The sequence below is a fragment of the Cucumis sativus genome, chromosome 3 (genome assembly GCF_000004075.3).
Source record: "Cucumis sativus cultivar 9930 chromosome 3, Cucumber_9930_V3, whole genome shotgun sequence".
Taxonomy (NCBI): Eukaryota; Viridiplantae; Streptophyta; class Magnoliopsida; order Cucurbitales; family Cucurbitaceae; genus Cucumis; species Cucumis sativus.
The window spans coordinates 20,162,440-20,178,681 of record NC_026657.2 but is presented as its reverse complement, the minus strand read 5'-3'; the positions used below and the strand labels follow the sequence as shown (position 1 = coordinate 20,178,681).

Genomic DNA, 16,242 nt, shown 5'->3' with positions numbered 1-16,242 from the left:
CTCTTCCAAGTTGATAAATATAGACGGAAGGAGGAGAAGGGACGAATATGATCACAAACTTCAGTTGAATGAACCAACCATTCTCTAGGTTACATGAATCGTCTCATAACCAGACTATAAAAAAACCAGGATACAGATTAGATATTTTCTTGTAAAAATTTAACTATTTAAGAAATTAGAATATCCTTATAAATTAATTTTAGTAGTTGGCTACAAATTGTTCTCCGAGTACCTGTCATCGAAAACCTAAGAACATAGATCTTTTTTGTTTTAGAGAAATTACGTTGGTGTTCATGCTATCAAATTCACCACATTCATCACAGCAACAAGAAACAAGGGGGAGAGGAATATTATGTTCAAAAAAGGATTTTTGTAACAAAACTCAGAAACAAAAACTTCTAAATAGGGTCTTCAACAAAATGCATATCCAATCAAACATAATGTAAAGGGACTAAGGATTAGGGAAAACAAGTCTTGAACCGATTGAATTACTCTAAGCCTTGTCAGCCTTGGCAGCAGTAGCAGCAGCCTGTCCTCGGAGCCGACCAGTTCTTCTGGCAGCAATGAGACCAACCTTTTGACCAGGAGGAGCATCACGGCGGACAGTACTGGCGTGACCAATATGTTGATGGTTACCACCACCATGGGGATGTTCAACTGGATTCATAGCAACACCACGCACCTTCGGCCAGCAGTTACGCTTGACTCGGAACTTGTGGTAAGCATTACCTGCCTTAAGAAGAGGCTTCTCTGTTCTTCCTCCTCCAGCAACCTGACCAATCATAGCACGGCATCCACTGGGTACAATCTTCTTGGCTCCAGATGGTAGCTTAATCCTGCAAGAGACAGAATTATGAAATGAAGGCTGGTAGGAATTAAATCAAAACAAATAAAAAAATTCCATATTCAAGGAACAATGGGCAGCATTTTTAAGCACAACCGCAGTTTACTACAAAAAAAAATCTAAACTGATCCAGCCTTTTCACCCTGACACAGGTATAATCACTCCAGTGAGAGCGCTCTACATGTGCCTTCTTGAAAAAACTGAATAAAAGATATAGCCACTACATGTGCCTTCTTGAAAAAACTGAAAACAGATATAGCCAGCACTAGCAAATCACTCACTCAGCAAGCAGACATAAACGTGGAGAGCTTAGATTCTAGCCAGGGTACACAAGCTTTTTTATGATAAGTTCAAAAAAACCATTCATATTTATATTCATGTTCGTGAAAGAAAAAGAAACTCCATGTTGTGACTCTACTAACCATACGTATCTCTCCAAGAACACAATTACAAGTTACATTGGAATAGATAAACAATATTCTTGTAAATGAAGTACGATTATCATCAACCAAGTGAAAAGATAACAAGGAAAGAAAACAACATAACATTGTTAAGTAGTTTGGGAAATCCATTCAGGAATATTTGACAACAAAAATTAGTTGCAAATGAGTTATACTATGCACTCCAAAAAGATAAAAGTATTCCTTCAAAAATCTTCCTCCTTTTCAACCCTTCTTCTCACACAAATTCATTCACGGTCCCAATATGATTATCCCCACATATCAATGTAATTACTTCTATTCACTTTGAAAAAATCATAATTTCGCAAAATAAATATATCTATACCAATGAAGAAAACAAATATTAACATAAAAAACCAATATAAATGAGAAACAGAAATTTAAACCTGCCATCTCATAACGCAAAACGCTTAACTGAGTCAAACCATATGTAAGAAAGCAATAAAAGCGCAGCAAAATACACGGGCATACACAAAAAAAGAAAAAAAGATACATAAGTTCTTCAACAGACGTGCATTTTGAAAAACAAAAACGAATTTTAGATATCAAAATCTACCTGCTGGTATCATTATCTGGGTTGTGGCTGATAACAATAGCATAATCACCAGAGCATCTAGCAAACACACCTCTGTCGCCAACATGGTGCTCCACATTACAAACCACAGCTCCTTCAGGAATGGCTCTAACGGGGAGCACATTACCAACAACAAGATTAGCCTTTTTCCCACAGTAAACGAACTGACCAGTGTACATACCCTCAGCGGCGATGAAAAGTTCCTTCTGGTGTTTGTAGCGGAAGGGATGGCGGAAGGTAACACGAGCCAACGGCGCACCTCTGCCCGGATCGTGAATGATTTCACTGACCACACCTTTCAGGTACCCATTACGCTCGCCGAAGTCGAGTGACCGGAAACGGGCCGGGCCCTTCCGGTGGTGAGTGTGAGAGCGGAAGACAGATCCCGCACCCTTACGTTGAGCTCTGATCACACGACCCATTGAGAATGGAAATTAGGGTTTTGGGGAAGTGGGGAAGGGGAAGGGGAAGGGGAAGGGAGGCGGGGAAAGACGAACAGATTAGGGTTTTTAAGAGGGGAAGGATGGTTGCCCTAGAGGGGTGTTTGGTTACGGGTTTATGATAAATATTGTTTGGTTTTGTCGTGGGTTTGCTCTTCGTAAGGATTTATTATTATTCCTTATTTGATTATATTCTTTTCTTTCTTTCTTTCTCGTGGTTCAATTTATATTGAATTTACTGTTAATTCTAATTCCACCGGGTGTAATTCATATCATGACAAGTTTTTTAAATAGAATGTGTAGCTCTCTTCCTTCTGTGTTGTTTTATTGTTTTTATTTAGTTTCTTTATTTTTTATTTTATAACATGTTATCAACACGAGTCTCACCACTTTGAAGGTCGTGTAAAATTTGGTTTTAATTCATGTTAAAGATCCAACTGAAATTTTCTTTATAGTTTTGAGGTATTTAGAATCTCGTTCAAGTACGATAATTGTTTTAATTTTGGTGACTTTGCATATGTATTTATTTGGTGTATTCATCATTTATCTTCTCACCATCATCATTCATCTTTCTTGAACATAAAGTTTAAAGAATGTAGATACTTTACTTTAATCATATATGTAAAGTTATGTGTTTGCAAAATTGATTGTTAAAATATATTTATATTTTGCATTTGATCTAATAACGTTGTAAAACTCATACAACATTTTATGTGAGCATTAATATTGAGTTGTGACTTAAAAGAGAATTTTTTATAGAACTGTTACTTTGTATTTAAGTGAATTAGACCTTTATTTGTCTCCAAGTTTCTCAATCATATTGAATTTGTTTAGGTATATACTTGTTAGATTCCAAACCCCATCCTCTAAAATTTTAGACTATTAATTAGCTTATTACATATATTGTATATGTGTATAGTCTTCATCACAATCTTTTATCGGTGAGGATAATCATTTCATGAATTTCATGAATTGTGTGTAAAATATATCTATAGATTGTGAAGGAGTAAAATTTATGTTTGAGAAACTCAAATAATCTTATTTTTTTTAGTGATTCAAAATTGAAAAAATATTGAAAATCAACTATTTCTTGACTTTAAAATTTTAATTAATTAATCTTATAGATTTGTCAAATATACTATATCATTTTAGATTATATTTATGTTCTAAATGTTGTTTAGATTAAGGTTGTAAACCATGCCTTATTTTTAAATATAATTTTTATATTTGAAAGATTTGATTCAAATGGTTTGTGAGTTTTATATGATAAATTTAATTAGGATATTTATCTTCTTAATTGGATCACATTCTTTTTACAAATACTGTGATAGTGTTTATCTTTTATATGTTAAGATTACTTTTAAAATATGAGAATAAAATTTCTAACATTATCTTTAATTTTGTTTGCTTGTCATGCTTGCATTGAAATTTATTTGCGTTTGCTTGTCATGCTTATGTTGAAACTTATTTGATTGTTGAATATTTAAATTATTCTATGTGAATTTTGTGAGCTTTAAAATTTTATATATAGTGATTATATATTTGATTAAATTCTCTTGTGACAAAGTTTATGAAAGTTATGTATAATAATTAATTACTTCTTAAACCCAATTTTGATTTAATGCCAGAAGTTGCATAAATCAGTTAGTATTCATTGTTTTTGTTGTGCACTCATTGCTGCACATGTCAAAACATCTTTGCTCTTGACAATAACAATTTGAGAGATAAAGTTTGAAACATTATATTAGCTATTGAGCATATGTTTCTAAAAAAAAAAGTAAATTTCAATTAAATAATTTAATAGCATTCCCTAGAGTGAACGTTACAATATTTAGTAAGATTGAAATTATGTTAATAGAGAATAAGTTTATATTTGGTTAGAACCATACATATTTATATGAGAAAAATACAATAATCTTGTACTTGTCGTACATTAAGAGTGCGTTTGGGGGAATGGTTGAGTTATGGAAATGTTAGGGTTATGATAAAACTAGTTTTATGATAAGAGGTGTTTGGGGGAAGGTTATGTGAGTAGGGTTATAATAGTATTATGATAAGATGTGTTTGAGGGAAGGGTTATGTTGGTAGTGATGTGATATATTTATTTTTTAATTAATTTTTTTTATCAAATTCATATTTAAAATCCAATAGTCAAAGTGAATAATCTTTTTTTTACCAAATGATCAGATGTTGCCTGAACTAATTGATTTAATTTGTGGATCGGTAATGTTCATATTGAACATGTTGTCCATTAGTTGTTACGTTTGATTATAATTGCCAAGTAATTTCAATTATTTTTGGTGACGTATCACGTAAAAGCGGGTTTAGGAGTGCAAATATATATATATACATTAAATTACGTCGCATTAATTTGACTATATGAATAATTGGAACAAAAAACACAGAACAACAATATCATTACAAAACATCAATAAGAAAAAGTTAACAAGTAGAATCATAAAAAAAAAAAAAAAACATTAATAATAGTTCATGAAAGTAAAAGAAACAATCAGCTAGTGCCTCGTAAAATCATCATGCAGTAGTCAAGTTTCTCGTCATCTGAAAATTCGAGGAAACCCTTCATGTTCGCTAAATTGTTCATCAGTATTCGATTGCATTGCATCCTTTCTAACCTACTGAGCTCAGGTATGGCACACAATGCTCGAATGACCACTTACAGACTCTACTTTCATCCTCTAGTGCCAATTGCGGCCACTCTACAATGAGCCTCAGCTGATCGGTTTGGCAAGCCATGACATCCTTAATGACATCAACTGTATTTGAATTCTGCCCTCTTCGCTTCCGTTTTGAGCTGCTCGAGCACGTCTTACAATCGCTTCCTTGACTAGGTTGTTCGATGTTGTTGGGAGACATGTTAAACCCATGACTGGACATATATGGAATTTCCATATCATTGAGATTCATGCTAGCAAATTTCTCGAACCTGCTAGGAACGTTCGATCCGACGTCAACAAATGTCTCCACATGGGCTCTTGTTGCCCTGTCTTTCTCGAATACATACGAAGCAATAAGGAAATGGCTTATTTAGCAGGCCCTTGGCTGCAGGAGGATGACTCTGCATAAGAAAGAAAAATCAAATATTATACTTATTTCATACTTAAGTAAAAATTATATTAGTGTACAATTATACTTTTCACATACCCTAACCCAGTTGTCAAACAATTCCTTCTCAGTAACGATGCACTTCACATCGTCATTCCAACCAAACCCGCTACAGGACGGGCCGCACATTTCTACTATTGCCTGATATGATCGTTTCAACGTATTTATGTGACGGTCAATAACTGTAGTCGCATGGACATTGTATACCGGTAACTCGTCACCATCATTCGAAGAAACTGTGCTAGATACCCCGGTCGAAACGTGTCATTTTCTGACATTCATCCACTAGTAGACACCAACTCCACCATACACTCCACGAGGGTTGCCTCTTCGTCCTTCGTCCACACATGCTTACATGCACATACTGACAATTGAAATGACAACATAGAAATCAGTAATTTCAGTAGATAGAAAGGCAAAATAAAAAAAATGTCATTTAATAGCGTATATTACGTGAAGGGAGACAGTTTCATTCGTGTTGTTCATGCATGCATACATTAAACTATAAAGGAAGACACGCCCAATACTAAGTTAAAACGAATACATAAATACTAAATTGACACACATAGTTTATTGATTACGCAACTGCCATTGATTGAACATCTCGGCAGCCAAGTCATCCCGCCACTACATCTATTCTTTCGAGTTCTCAATGAATTGAATGTCATCACCTCCGATAGTCGTGTAGGTGGAGTCTCCCTTGTCCACGTCTTCAACAAAATCGACATTTGTCATCTCGTGGTTGATAAGATTGTGTAGTAGGCAACATGCCATAATTGTTCGACACTGAACTTGTATGGGATAGTAGGACTTGCCGCGAAGTATTGCCCATCGACACTTCAACAGATCGAATGCTTGTTCAATAACATTACGAGCAAAGGAACGTTTCATGTTGAAGTGCTCTTTCATGGTGGTATGTGTATTTCTCGTTTTATGCCACTCCAAGTGATATCGCTGTCCTCTGTACAGAGCCAAAAATCCCTCTGCATTGGGGAACCCCGCGTCACATAGATAATAGTAACCTGTTACGAATGCATCATGTCTAAATAAGGTTATTTACGTATTCATTGATTCAACTATACAACTTTCAGTTACCCTTTGGAACCTACAGGTTGTTTGTTTGTGCAATAGCATCTCGAAGAATTTGCGAATCAGCTGCAAACCCTTTCTAGCCAACCAAAACAAACACGAAGTCTTCTTTCGTGTCACATACACCGAGGACGTTTGTGGCTACTTCCTCCTTACGTGTTCTATACCTAGCCTATCATTATGCGACATGTTGATCTTGATGTACACCCTATCCAATGCCCCTAGGCAATTCTGCAAATTCAAGCATAGCGCATTCAAGTAGTTGGACTTCGTGAGTCATAAATTAGAAAGTAGAAGAATATGCGAACCTCGAAACACCTCTATCGTGCATCAGTGCATGTGTTTGTTACTGCTTGTGGTTTTTTCAACAACTCGTCGTGTAGTTGTAACACAACCACTAGTACAAAAGTGGGCTACGACGACAGTTATTTACTGTTGCGAACGGATTTCGCGACAGTTATTTTCAGTCATAGAAACGGGAGTCATGGAAAGGCCTTCGATGACAGTTTTTGAAAACTGTCGCAATAGGTTGTTTTATGACATGAAATAAATGTCGTTAATCAACATTCAACGACATTCAATAACTGTCATAATTTATTTTATGACATTCAATAACTATCATCATTTCTTTATTAACGACAGTTAAATAATTGTCACGAATTCTATTATCGTGACATGTATTAATTGTCATGAATATGTTTTTCGCGACAGTTTTTTTTTGTAAAAATGTCATTGTTTAGTTATTGACGACATTTTTTTCCAGTCAACGATTGTGCAATCGTGACAGTTTTTCGATAACATTAAATGTCATTGTTTTGCCATTGACGACATTTTTTTCCAGTCAAATATAATGCAATCGTGACAGTTTTTTTTTTTAAAAAAATTGTCATTATTTATCTTATGACGACATGTTATTCCTGTCACATATAGAGCAATCGTGACAATTTACAACAACTATTAACTATCACATTTCTCAATTTCCTATAGTTTTATTCTGTTCTCCATGCAGCTCCACCATTACACGAACCATTAGAATGACAATAATGTAGCTGAGAATGACAAATTTGAAATTATACAAGTTTCACACCAATGTACAAGAAAATAGCCAACACTTTAATATATATACACTATAATACGATTTATAATATTTGTACATCTTAATACAAGTTTCAGTAATCCACATGTACGAAATACTAACCCTTAATCAAAAAATATCTTAAATAGCATTCGAATATATTTGACTGGACCAACCGAGAATGTTCGTTTCTGGAAATGATATTTGAAACAAAACTTATGAACTTGTCGACTCCAGTTGAACCTACAAAGAATCCATAACACATACGTACAGTCAATGAATAACTAAATCAACGTCTCAACAAAATACAGCACAGAAACAAGAACTTCAACACTTGATTCCATGAAATGAAAAGAGAAGACCATGAGGACTATATTAGGCAAACACAGCAAACAAAAACATACTGCTACTCTTTCTCTCTAGAATACACATACCAAAAACATACCCAGCTCACTCTTTCTCTCTAGAATACACAGTCCACAATCAATATTGAATACGTCAATATAATAAATAGTACAATGGGTTTTAGGTGTATAGATAGTATGCTTATCATACTAACTGCTAAAAATGTGCACAGGTTAGAAGAATCCTAAAAGAACCCACAACTAAAACAGAACACACACAACTGAAACTCACCTGAAAATCGCTCTAATCTGTCGCCAAAAACAACACTCTCAATATCTCAATCTAGCTGTTTAAGACACAAAAAAGAGAATGTTGGAGAGTGGTCTCCAGAGGATTAAAAATCATTTTTGACTAGTACAAATCATTTTATAAGAACCCAAAAGCAGATAATCATCCAAAATCAATTGATCCTACGAGAACAATATATCAACATTCATAACTAGTTGAACAAACCTTAGCTTTATGAACCAACGACCTTTGTTTTCATCTTTCATGTTGACCATAGAAGTCAAAACTTCTGTTTTATAACAAAACTAAAACAAATAGGACACCAAAAGTGCCCAAACAAAATCAAAAGGTCAAATGCCAAATAATATTTAAAAGAAGGAAAATGATAGCAAATAGCACAATTTAGGTAATAAACAAAAAAACAAAGGAAAAATCAATATCAAAATAGGGACGAACAATAGAGAGATACGAATCAACAACTTGGGTATGAAGCAACAAAGTAATATTAAACATATCAATAAAAACTCATAAGAGTAACATTAAACATAACAATATAACTCGTTGTAAAAAGACCCTCATAATTGTTGTGTAAATATAATCACTTACTTGGTAGCTTCAACACTATAGTAGATCATATTCATGCAAAACCTAATAAAAACGCAAAAGTTACATTTTGTAAACTACAATAGAGAGTTTTGAACTACAATACCATACAACAAATGTCAAAGAAAATAAAAAACTTTGCATTTAGAGTTTTGAACTACAGTAGAAACTAATATTAACTATTTGAGAATAAGAACATATCATCTATCAAAAACTTAGGTCCATAGTTTGGGATATCAAACGTTCTTACAATATAAAATACTTTCCATTGATAACTATTTGGTTTTTTGTTTTTGTTTTAAAACCATGAAAAAACAGTTTTTGTTTTGAACTTTTCTTTTATTTAGCTAAAAGTTTAACTTTTGTACTTTAGAAAGATGTAAATCGTTAGGTTAATTTTTAAAAACCTAAAAACAAAATAGCTACTAAACCGAAGCTTAAATTGAACTACTTGAAACTTTTATTCTGCACCTTACAAAATTTCATAAAGAGAAGAATATTATTTCATCATTCAATACAACTTCAGCATGTCTCCTCATCAAAGTAATCCACTAGAAAACATGGCAAAAATTAATCAACACATTTTAAAGATTAAAGATAAATATGTTATTTTACAAGTAAACAAAGAGGTTAAACCTGGAAAAGAAGATTAGAGAAATGGAAGAAAAGGGTTTAAGACCCATTGCATTTGCTTGTCAACATACAAACGATCAAACAGCGTTTGAAGGAGAGTTAAAGCTGCTTGCATATCTGGGTCTTAAGATCTCACATAAAAAAAAATGCTACATGAGTTGAAGATATTGAAAATCTTGGTACAAGAATCATATTAGCATGCATCAGAAGATAAGTTTTCTATGATCATAAACATGGCCGATGATGTTTATCAATGATGATCTTCTAAAAAATAAAGTTATGTTTAGCAATGATGATCTTCTAAGAAAATAACAAATTTCTAAAATTGAAGGACAACAAACATAAAAAATGAAGGACAATAGAGAATAACCATACATATTCTCACATAGATTTTTCGCCACAAAATACACACATTTGCAATATGCTATCAAAATCCAAACGGTGCAAGGCTACCTCAATGATTATCACTAAATCCAAATTATGCAATCAAAATCAAAGGATACTGCATTTGCATTTTTCCAAAGTTCCAACACCGTCCATATTTTTTTAGAGTAAAGTTTAACACCAGTAACGAAAAAAAAGAGATAAAGAATATACAGGGGCAAGATGAAAACCAAAACAAGCCAAAAACAAGACGACCTTTACACTCAATTACAGAGGAGGAGCATGGAAATCCAAATACTTACGTTTTATTGTCCACAATAATATAGGTAAATGGTGAATGCCTCTTCACAAACCTGAGAAAACATAGAAAATCACAAATGTGGTAACTCATAGGAATCATTAAACACCCATTACAAAAAAAAAAAAAAAAAGCAAATATTCTTTCAGAGTAAATAGTAGAAAAAAGACAAAATATTTATGGCAACACATCAGAAATTTTTAGCACAATAAATAATGAGTGTGACTTTAAAACTTCTTGCCAAAGAATAGGTGCAAAATATATATTTCACTGAAAAGAAGAAATAAACGATAATTAAATAATTTACAAGTGTAGGTGAGCATTTTCATAATTCAACAACTGTTAATTAAGATACAAACCAAATAGAGGTTTGAAAAGTGGAAAGTTCTCAATGTTATTCAAAATGTCAAAATTAACATATCAGTGTGGAACATCAAAGCTACATCACAATATTTCATGCAGACACTGATGCAATTGAATGAAAAGTAAATTTCACTTCAACTAGTAAATACAATTAACGCAGAATTTTTACCTAAAGAAATTTAAGTTTATGTCTATCTTTTGATGTTTCATTTCATCAGAGCCTCCAATTCCATTACACTTTTTAATACCATACACTTGAAAGGCAGTTTGATAAACATTTGTAGTTTTGTGTCATTCCACTTCAAAAAACTAAAACAAACATAGGAAGTAGAACTTCGTTGAGATCATTATTTAAACAATGGTTTCTTCTTCTAGAAAAATATGTTTAATTCTTCAACCATTACAAGTATCAAATGCATTCGTGAATTGACAGTGACATCAAACTAATATGGTAAAAAAATAAACAATAATATTATAATAAACTTTATCCATCTTAATCGGAAGACCTCTCTTTCTACTACTATCCAATTTCAATGAGAAATTATAAACTACAAACTATAAAATTGTCAGTTCTGAAACTCCAACGCAGAAAGAAAAGAACGAAGAAAGAGAAGGCAATATGTGGTTTACCTTGGAGAATGGCACCCCCAAAAATCAGTTCCAAAATAAAGTGAAGAATAGATATATATAGCACCGGTACTCACAGTAAGGGCGTAAATTGCGTATCTTCTAACATTACATTATCCCAAAATTCCTCAACCAAGGGGCCTTCAGGGCCCAAAGCCAAAGCCCCTTCGCGTTGCAACCAATCAAAAACAGGCACCACCCATCGGGACGGCTTGATTGTCTTGATTTCCCTCTTGAGGTTGCTTCGATTGTCTTGAAATCCGATGGGTGAGGGTTTTTTCAGGGGAAATTGAATGAAGAGGAAAACAGAATGTGGATCGACGACCGGCGGTTGTGAGCGGCGAACGTGGCGGTTACTGGTTCACACGGCGGCTCGGGCTTCGACGAAGACAGAACCAGCGATGGAGACGGCAGATCGGCGCGCGGGACGACTGCTGCAAGGTTGCTTCGCGAATCGGAGATGGAGACGGCAGATCGCGGGCTACGGCTGGGCTGCGGCGGGAAGAAAACGGAAGAGAAAGACGGCTGGCTGCGGCTGGGCTGCGGCGGGAAGGAAACGGAAGGGAAGGGAGAAGGAGACGGTGGAGTCATCGCGGCGTACGGGAGGAAGGAGAAGAGGCGCAGCGGTTGCGGCTGGGGAGAAGGGGAAGGACGCACGGGGAGGAAGAAGGAAATAGGGAAAAGAAAGAAAAAGGAAAAAGAAAAGAAAAGGAAAAAAAAAAAAAAATTTAACCCTAACATTCTATGACAGTTAATAACTGTCACGAAAAGTGTTTTCCAAAAAATTCCGTCTTTTCCCGCCAAAAACGCGAAATTTTATATTTCGTGACAGTTTTTTTTTCTTCCATTCATTTTTTGAGATATATAACTGTCATTGTAGGGTAGTTTTCTTCTAGTGAACCAACACAAGGTTGAAGTGAGGTGAAACAATCTCTCCCGAGCGCACAAAATCTCGTTGGATGATTCTATCCTTCACATCATGTGCCAAGATATGCAGGAACATTGTGACCATCTCCTCCACATCGACAATTTTTGTCGACGTCAAACCAGCAGATGTCCTAATTAAGTGACATAGAATGGCACAAGTTTGTCTATCCATTATAGTACTTTGATGACAAACGAGGTTAGAGGCGTGGATCATACGAAAGTTCGCAAGCTGCCTAATTTGATGCCTAGTTTCCTGTAGTGTATGTGTGACCTGTTTATTGTTGTTCAATAGTGCCTCCAAAAACAGTAGTAACTGATTTTAGGTGCATGTGAATACAGTTAATATAGTACGAATTTTTTCTGACACCATTGCAGTTCAAACCAGTACAAACATGATTCTGTATGAACCTACTTAGCTTTGTTTACACAAACAATGAAGGCATGCGTTGGAACATAATAGAATATGCGTAAAAAAAAAAAACACCCTAGTGCATTGGTGGAATAATGTGTTCTACGTGTCGAACATGTTTTTCCATGTTTATGGTAGGTTTAATCAATTTACTAAAGGTATAGATTGAGTATTTTTTTAAACATAAAACACAATAACCGTGGCCATTTATTAAAAAAAATTTAATAGAAAGTATGGTGATAGATAGTGCAGTCAAGTTTGTGTGAATAATGTTTTTTTAAAAGCACATGTGTAATCTTGAACACAATTTTTTTTTAAAAAAATAATCATGGTGTTTTATTTAAAACTGTTGATCATATTTGAGAAAAGAAATTGTGAAATTTTTAAAAATTACTGCTATTGTATTTTAAAAGAGTGAGTAATGGTTCGGAACCTAAACCCTATTTTTTTTCTTTTTAAAATTCATGATTGTTGGTTTTTCAAAGTCATATCAATTGGATTGTTAAAGGAGGTAGAGTTTTTAAAAAATGCACATGTAAATTAAAGTGACAGTATAGCGATTACAAATATGCATTGAAATTTAAAAATAAGTTCGCACATTTGAAGACAATAATAAGAAACATATAGGAACGACATATGCTTTCTAATAATATGAACCAATGCTTATGTTGTATACTGCGAAAAACATAAATTAATAGAACTTAACGTGCAATTTTTTTTACAATTGAATAAGGGAAAAGTAATGTTGTAAATACAGGGGAAGAAGCGACATAACAATTGTTCGGAGAATAAATGAAATATTGTACTACAAAACGACAAATTCGTAGTACCTATTTTAATGAACGTACGGAGTCGGTTGTCCTAAGAAAAAAAAAACATACACAAGTGAGTGTGTCGGCGTAAACAAAATATTGGAAAAAAATAGTTGCCAATAAGATCATATAAGGGCGTATCGTGTACTCTCGAGGGTTGATCGATGTTGAAATGGAAATGGAAACTTATTAATATAAAGAATAATATGACTAGGTTTTTTTTTATAAAAAAATAGCCTCAGAGGATATGAAACCGTTCAATATGATGAAACAATTTTAGTAGTGGACACATCAATATTCAATATGCATAACACAAAAGTACAGAAACGTATGGGCATGGAAATCATGCATACAAAAAACCATTTGCAGCAACACACATAATGAATCATAGTATGCCTTAAAAACCATAACCATGAATCAAAACATAGGCATCCACACACATATATTATTGGTACCATGGTTGAGGATAAGAAACATGACAAGAGAAACTTCATGGACTATGTGCCTTGAATAAGAACACAGAACATAAAACAATGGCAGCCACACACAATTTGTTCGTAACATAGTTCATGACAAGCAACATCAAATAACAACGTGGTTGAAGCTTGAAAAAAATTGTATTTCATAGATGAAGAAATACATGGAGTATACTTATGCCAAAAAAAGAACAAACAAATGAGAACATTGGCCGACACACACATCAGTACTAAGAAGGTTAATGAGAAGAAACATAATAGAGAAGTATGAAACATGGAACATGTAAGAACATGTTGTGCAATATAGTATACATACATGAAAACATTGGCAACCCCACAAATTATTTGTAAAATGCTTCATGACAAAAAACATAAAAAGAGAAAGACGAGACGTGAAAACATAATGAACCAAAGGTAGATGACCTACCAAGCAAAATTGAACATAAGAAAGAAGAACATCCAATGGGGGATACAACACAGAAGAAGACATAAGAAATGTGATGTTTATATAAACGGTATAAGTGAAATAAATGACCAATTTATTGAGTAAAATAAAAAATAATATGACAGGATAAGGTTCTGAAAAGTGTTAAATAGTCAAACTGTAACCATGAAAACCTACCACATTAAGTAGGAAGAAAAATTTGGCAGCAGTACTAAATAGACAATGTACAAGCAGAGCAGACAACTCAAAGGTCACATCTTAATGAAGCCTTTATTTGGAGTAAATTACAATTGTAAAGAAGGAAAATGAAATGTAATAGCATATGAGTATACATTTATGAACATAACAGATGGCCCAACAGAGTTGTATTTGATGAAGAAGCACAACAGAGATACATCAAGAAATGACAAAACAAGAAATTCAAAGGAAATAAATTTTTAAATGGAACAAAGTTGCATTCAACATAAATGAAAGAAACGACAAGAAATGTGTACAAAAGCATGGATGTTGAAGGAAACTGAAATAACAAGAAAAAATGCACAAAAAATAAAATATAAGAAATGGAAAATTATAGACCTCGTCATCAGCTATATGCAAAAATCGGATTGAAACCTTCAACCTCCAACCCTACCTTGCTCAAACATCACAGAGGCACAAAGGATTGTGTAGCACCTATCCAATATCAGTTTGAAACAAAATTTCAATAGGCAAGGGAAATTCCAGGCGGCAAATGCAACGTTCGAGCGACAAGGGGAATTCGAAAGGGGAAGCACAAAAAGGGCTTGCACGAGGCGTTGAGGAAAAAGAAAACGGGAAATTTTTTTTTTCCGCAACGAAATCGACGAAGGAATAGACAAAGGGATGATTATGTATGGAAATCAGGGAAGGATTAAACTATTTGGAGAAAGGTTGAAGGGGGGTTGCAGAGATTTTGAAAATGGTTTGAGAGAAGATGAATACCCGTTGAAGGGGAGAAGAGGTTAGGTTGTCGTGAATGGTTGAGGAAAGGGGTTGGGTTATCGTCACGCGTTGAGATACGGATGAGATTTTTTTCTGACAGAATAACGAACGAAGAGATTTATTACGAACTTCACAATCGATTAAAGAAATGAAGGGAAAGGAGGAAGAAGACGGGTTGAGGAAAAGGTTGAAGACGACTTGAAGAAATCTCAACACACGTTGAGAGGAAGATGACGGGAAGGTTGAAGGAGGAAGAATGAGAGGTTTAAGGGTAAATGGGGAATTATGGAAACTATGGTTTCCATAAATTGGGCCCCAAACATGGGTTAGAGTTATAATAACCCAACCACACAGTAATAACTTGAGGCCCAAACAACCCCTAAGGGTGCGTTTGGGGGAAGGGTTAGGGTCATGATAAAACTAGTTTTATGATAAAAGTTGTTTGGGAGAAGGGTTATGTGAATAGTGTTATGATAGTGTTATGATAAGATGTGTTTGGAGGAAGAGTTATGTGAGTAGTGTTATGATAGTTTTATTATAAGATGTGTTTGGGGGAGATGTTATGTGGGTAGGGTTATGATAGTGTTATGATAAGATGTGTTTGGAGTAAATGTTGTATTGGTAGTGATGTGATATATTTATTATTTAATTAATTTTTTTAGCAAATTCATATTTAAAATCCAATGGTGAAAGTGAATTATTTTTTTTTCCAAAGCATCCGACGTCGCCCAAAGTAATTGACTTAATGGATTGATTGGTTTCGTCCATATTGAACATGTTCTCGATTACTTGTTACATTTGATTATCAATTGTGACGCAACACATAAAAGTGGAATAACAAATGCAAATATACATATATGTGATCAATGCAAGCAGAAGTCACCCCTCTTTCTTCTCTCTCCAGGCTATTCAGAACGTATGTACGTATATACATATAGACGTATATACATATGTATGTATATAATGAATCAAAATTAAATTATGTCATATTAATTTTACTACTTCAAAGATTGGAAAACAAAAACACATGACTTGCAATATCATTCGAAAACACCAATAAAAAGCA

At 34.1% G+C, this 16,242-nt stretch overlaps 1 protein-coding gene and 1 long non-coding RNA gene across 4 annotated transcripts; both read right to left on the bottom strand.

The window, feature by feature from the left end:
• Nucleotides 1-268: 268 nt before the first annotated feature.
• LOC101217544 (60S ribosomal protein L8) lies at nucleotides 269-2,381 on the bottom strand. The gene is made up of 2 exons (XM_004151922.3): nucleotides 1,862-2,381; nucleotides 269-836 (listed from the first exon to the last, which is right to left on the bottom strand). The coding sequence occupies exons 1-2, from the start codon at nucleotides 2,299-2,301 to the stop codon at nucleotides 494-496; spliced, it is 783 nt and encodes a 260-aa protein (XP_004151970.1). The 5' UTR covers nucleotides 2,302-2,381; the 3' UTR covers nucleotides 269-493.
• A 5,547-nt stretch (nucleotides 2,382-7,928) lies between these two features.
• LOC116402617 lies at nucleotides 7,929-11,201 on the bottom strand. Of its 3 annotated transcripts, none has more exons than XR_004215061.1 (4): nucleotides 11,151-11,201; nucleotides 9,479-10,212; nucleotides 8,465-8,887; nucleotides 7,929-8,297 (listed from the first exon to the last, which is right to left on the bottom strand). It is a non-coding gene; the product is annotated as an uncharacterized LOC116402617 (long non-coding RNA). The 3 variants fall into 3 exon arrangements; XR_004215062.1 differs by having other exon boundaries at nucleotides 10,162-10,212; XR_004215060.1 differs by lacking the exon at nucleotides 11,151-11,201 and having other exon boundaries at nucleotides 9,479-10,284.
• Between the last annotated feature and the right edge of the window lie 5,041 nt (nucleotides 11,202-16,242).

Excerpts from the sequence above, each read along its gene's own strand:
- LOC101217544 (XM_004151922.3), bottom strand. The coding sequence starts at position 2,301 with ATGGGTCGTGTGATCAGAGCTCAACGTAAGGGTGCGGGATCTGTCTTC. Across the intron at positions 837-1,861 it reads CCAGATAATGATACCAGCAG|GATTAAGCTACCATCTGGAG; the intron begins GTAGATTTTGAT and ends TGTCTCTTGCAG.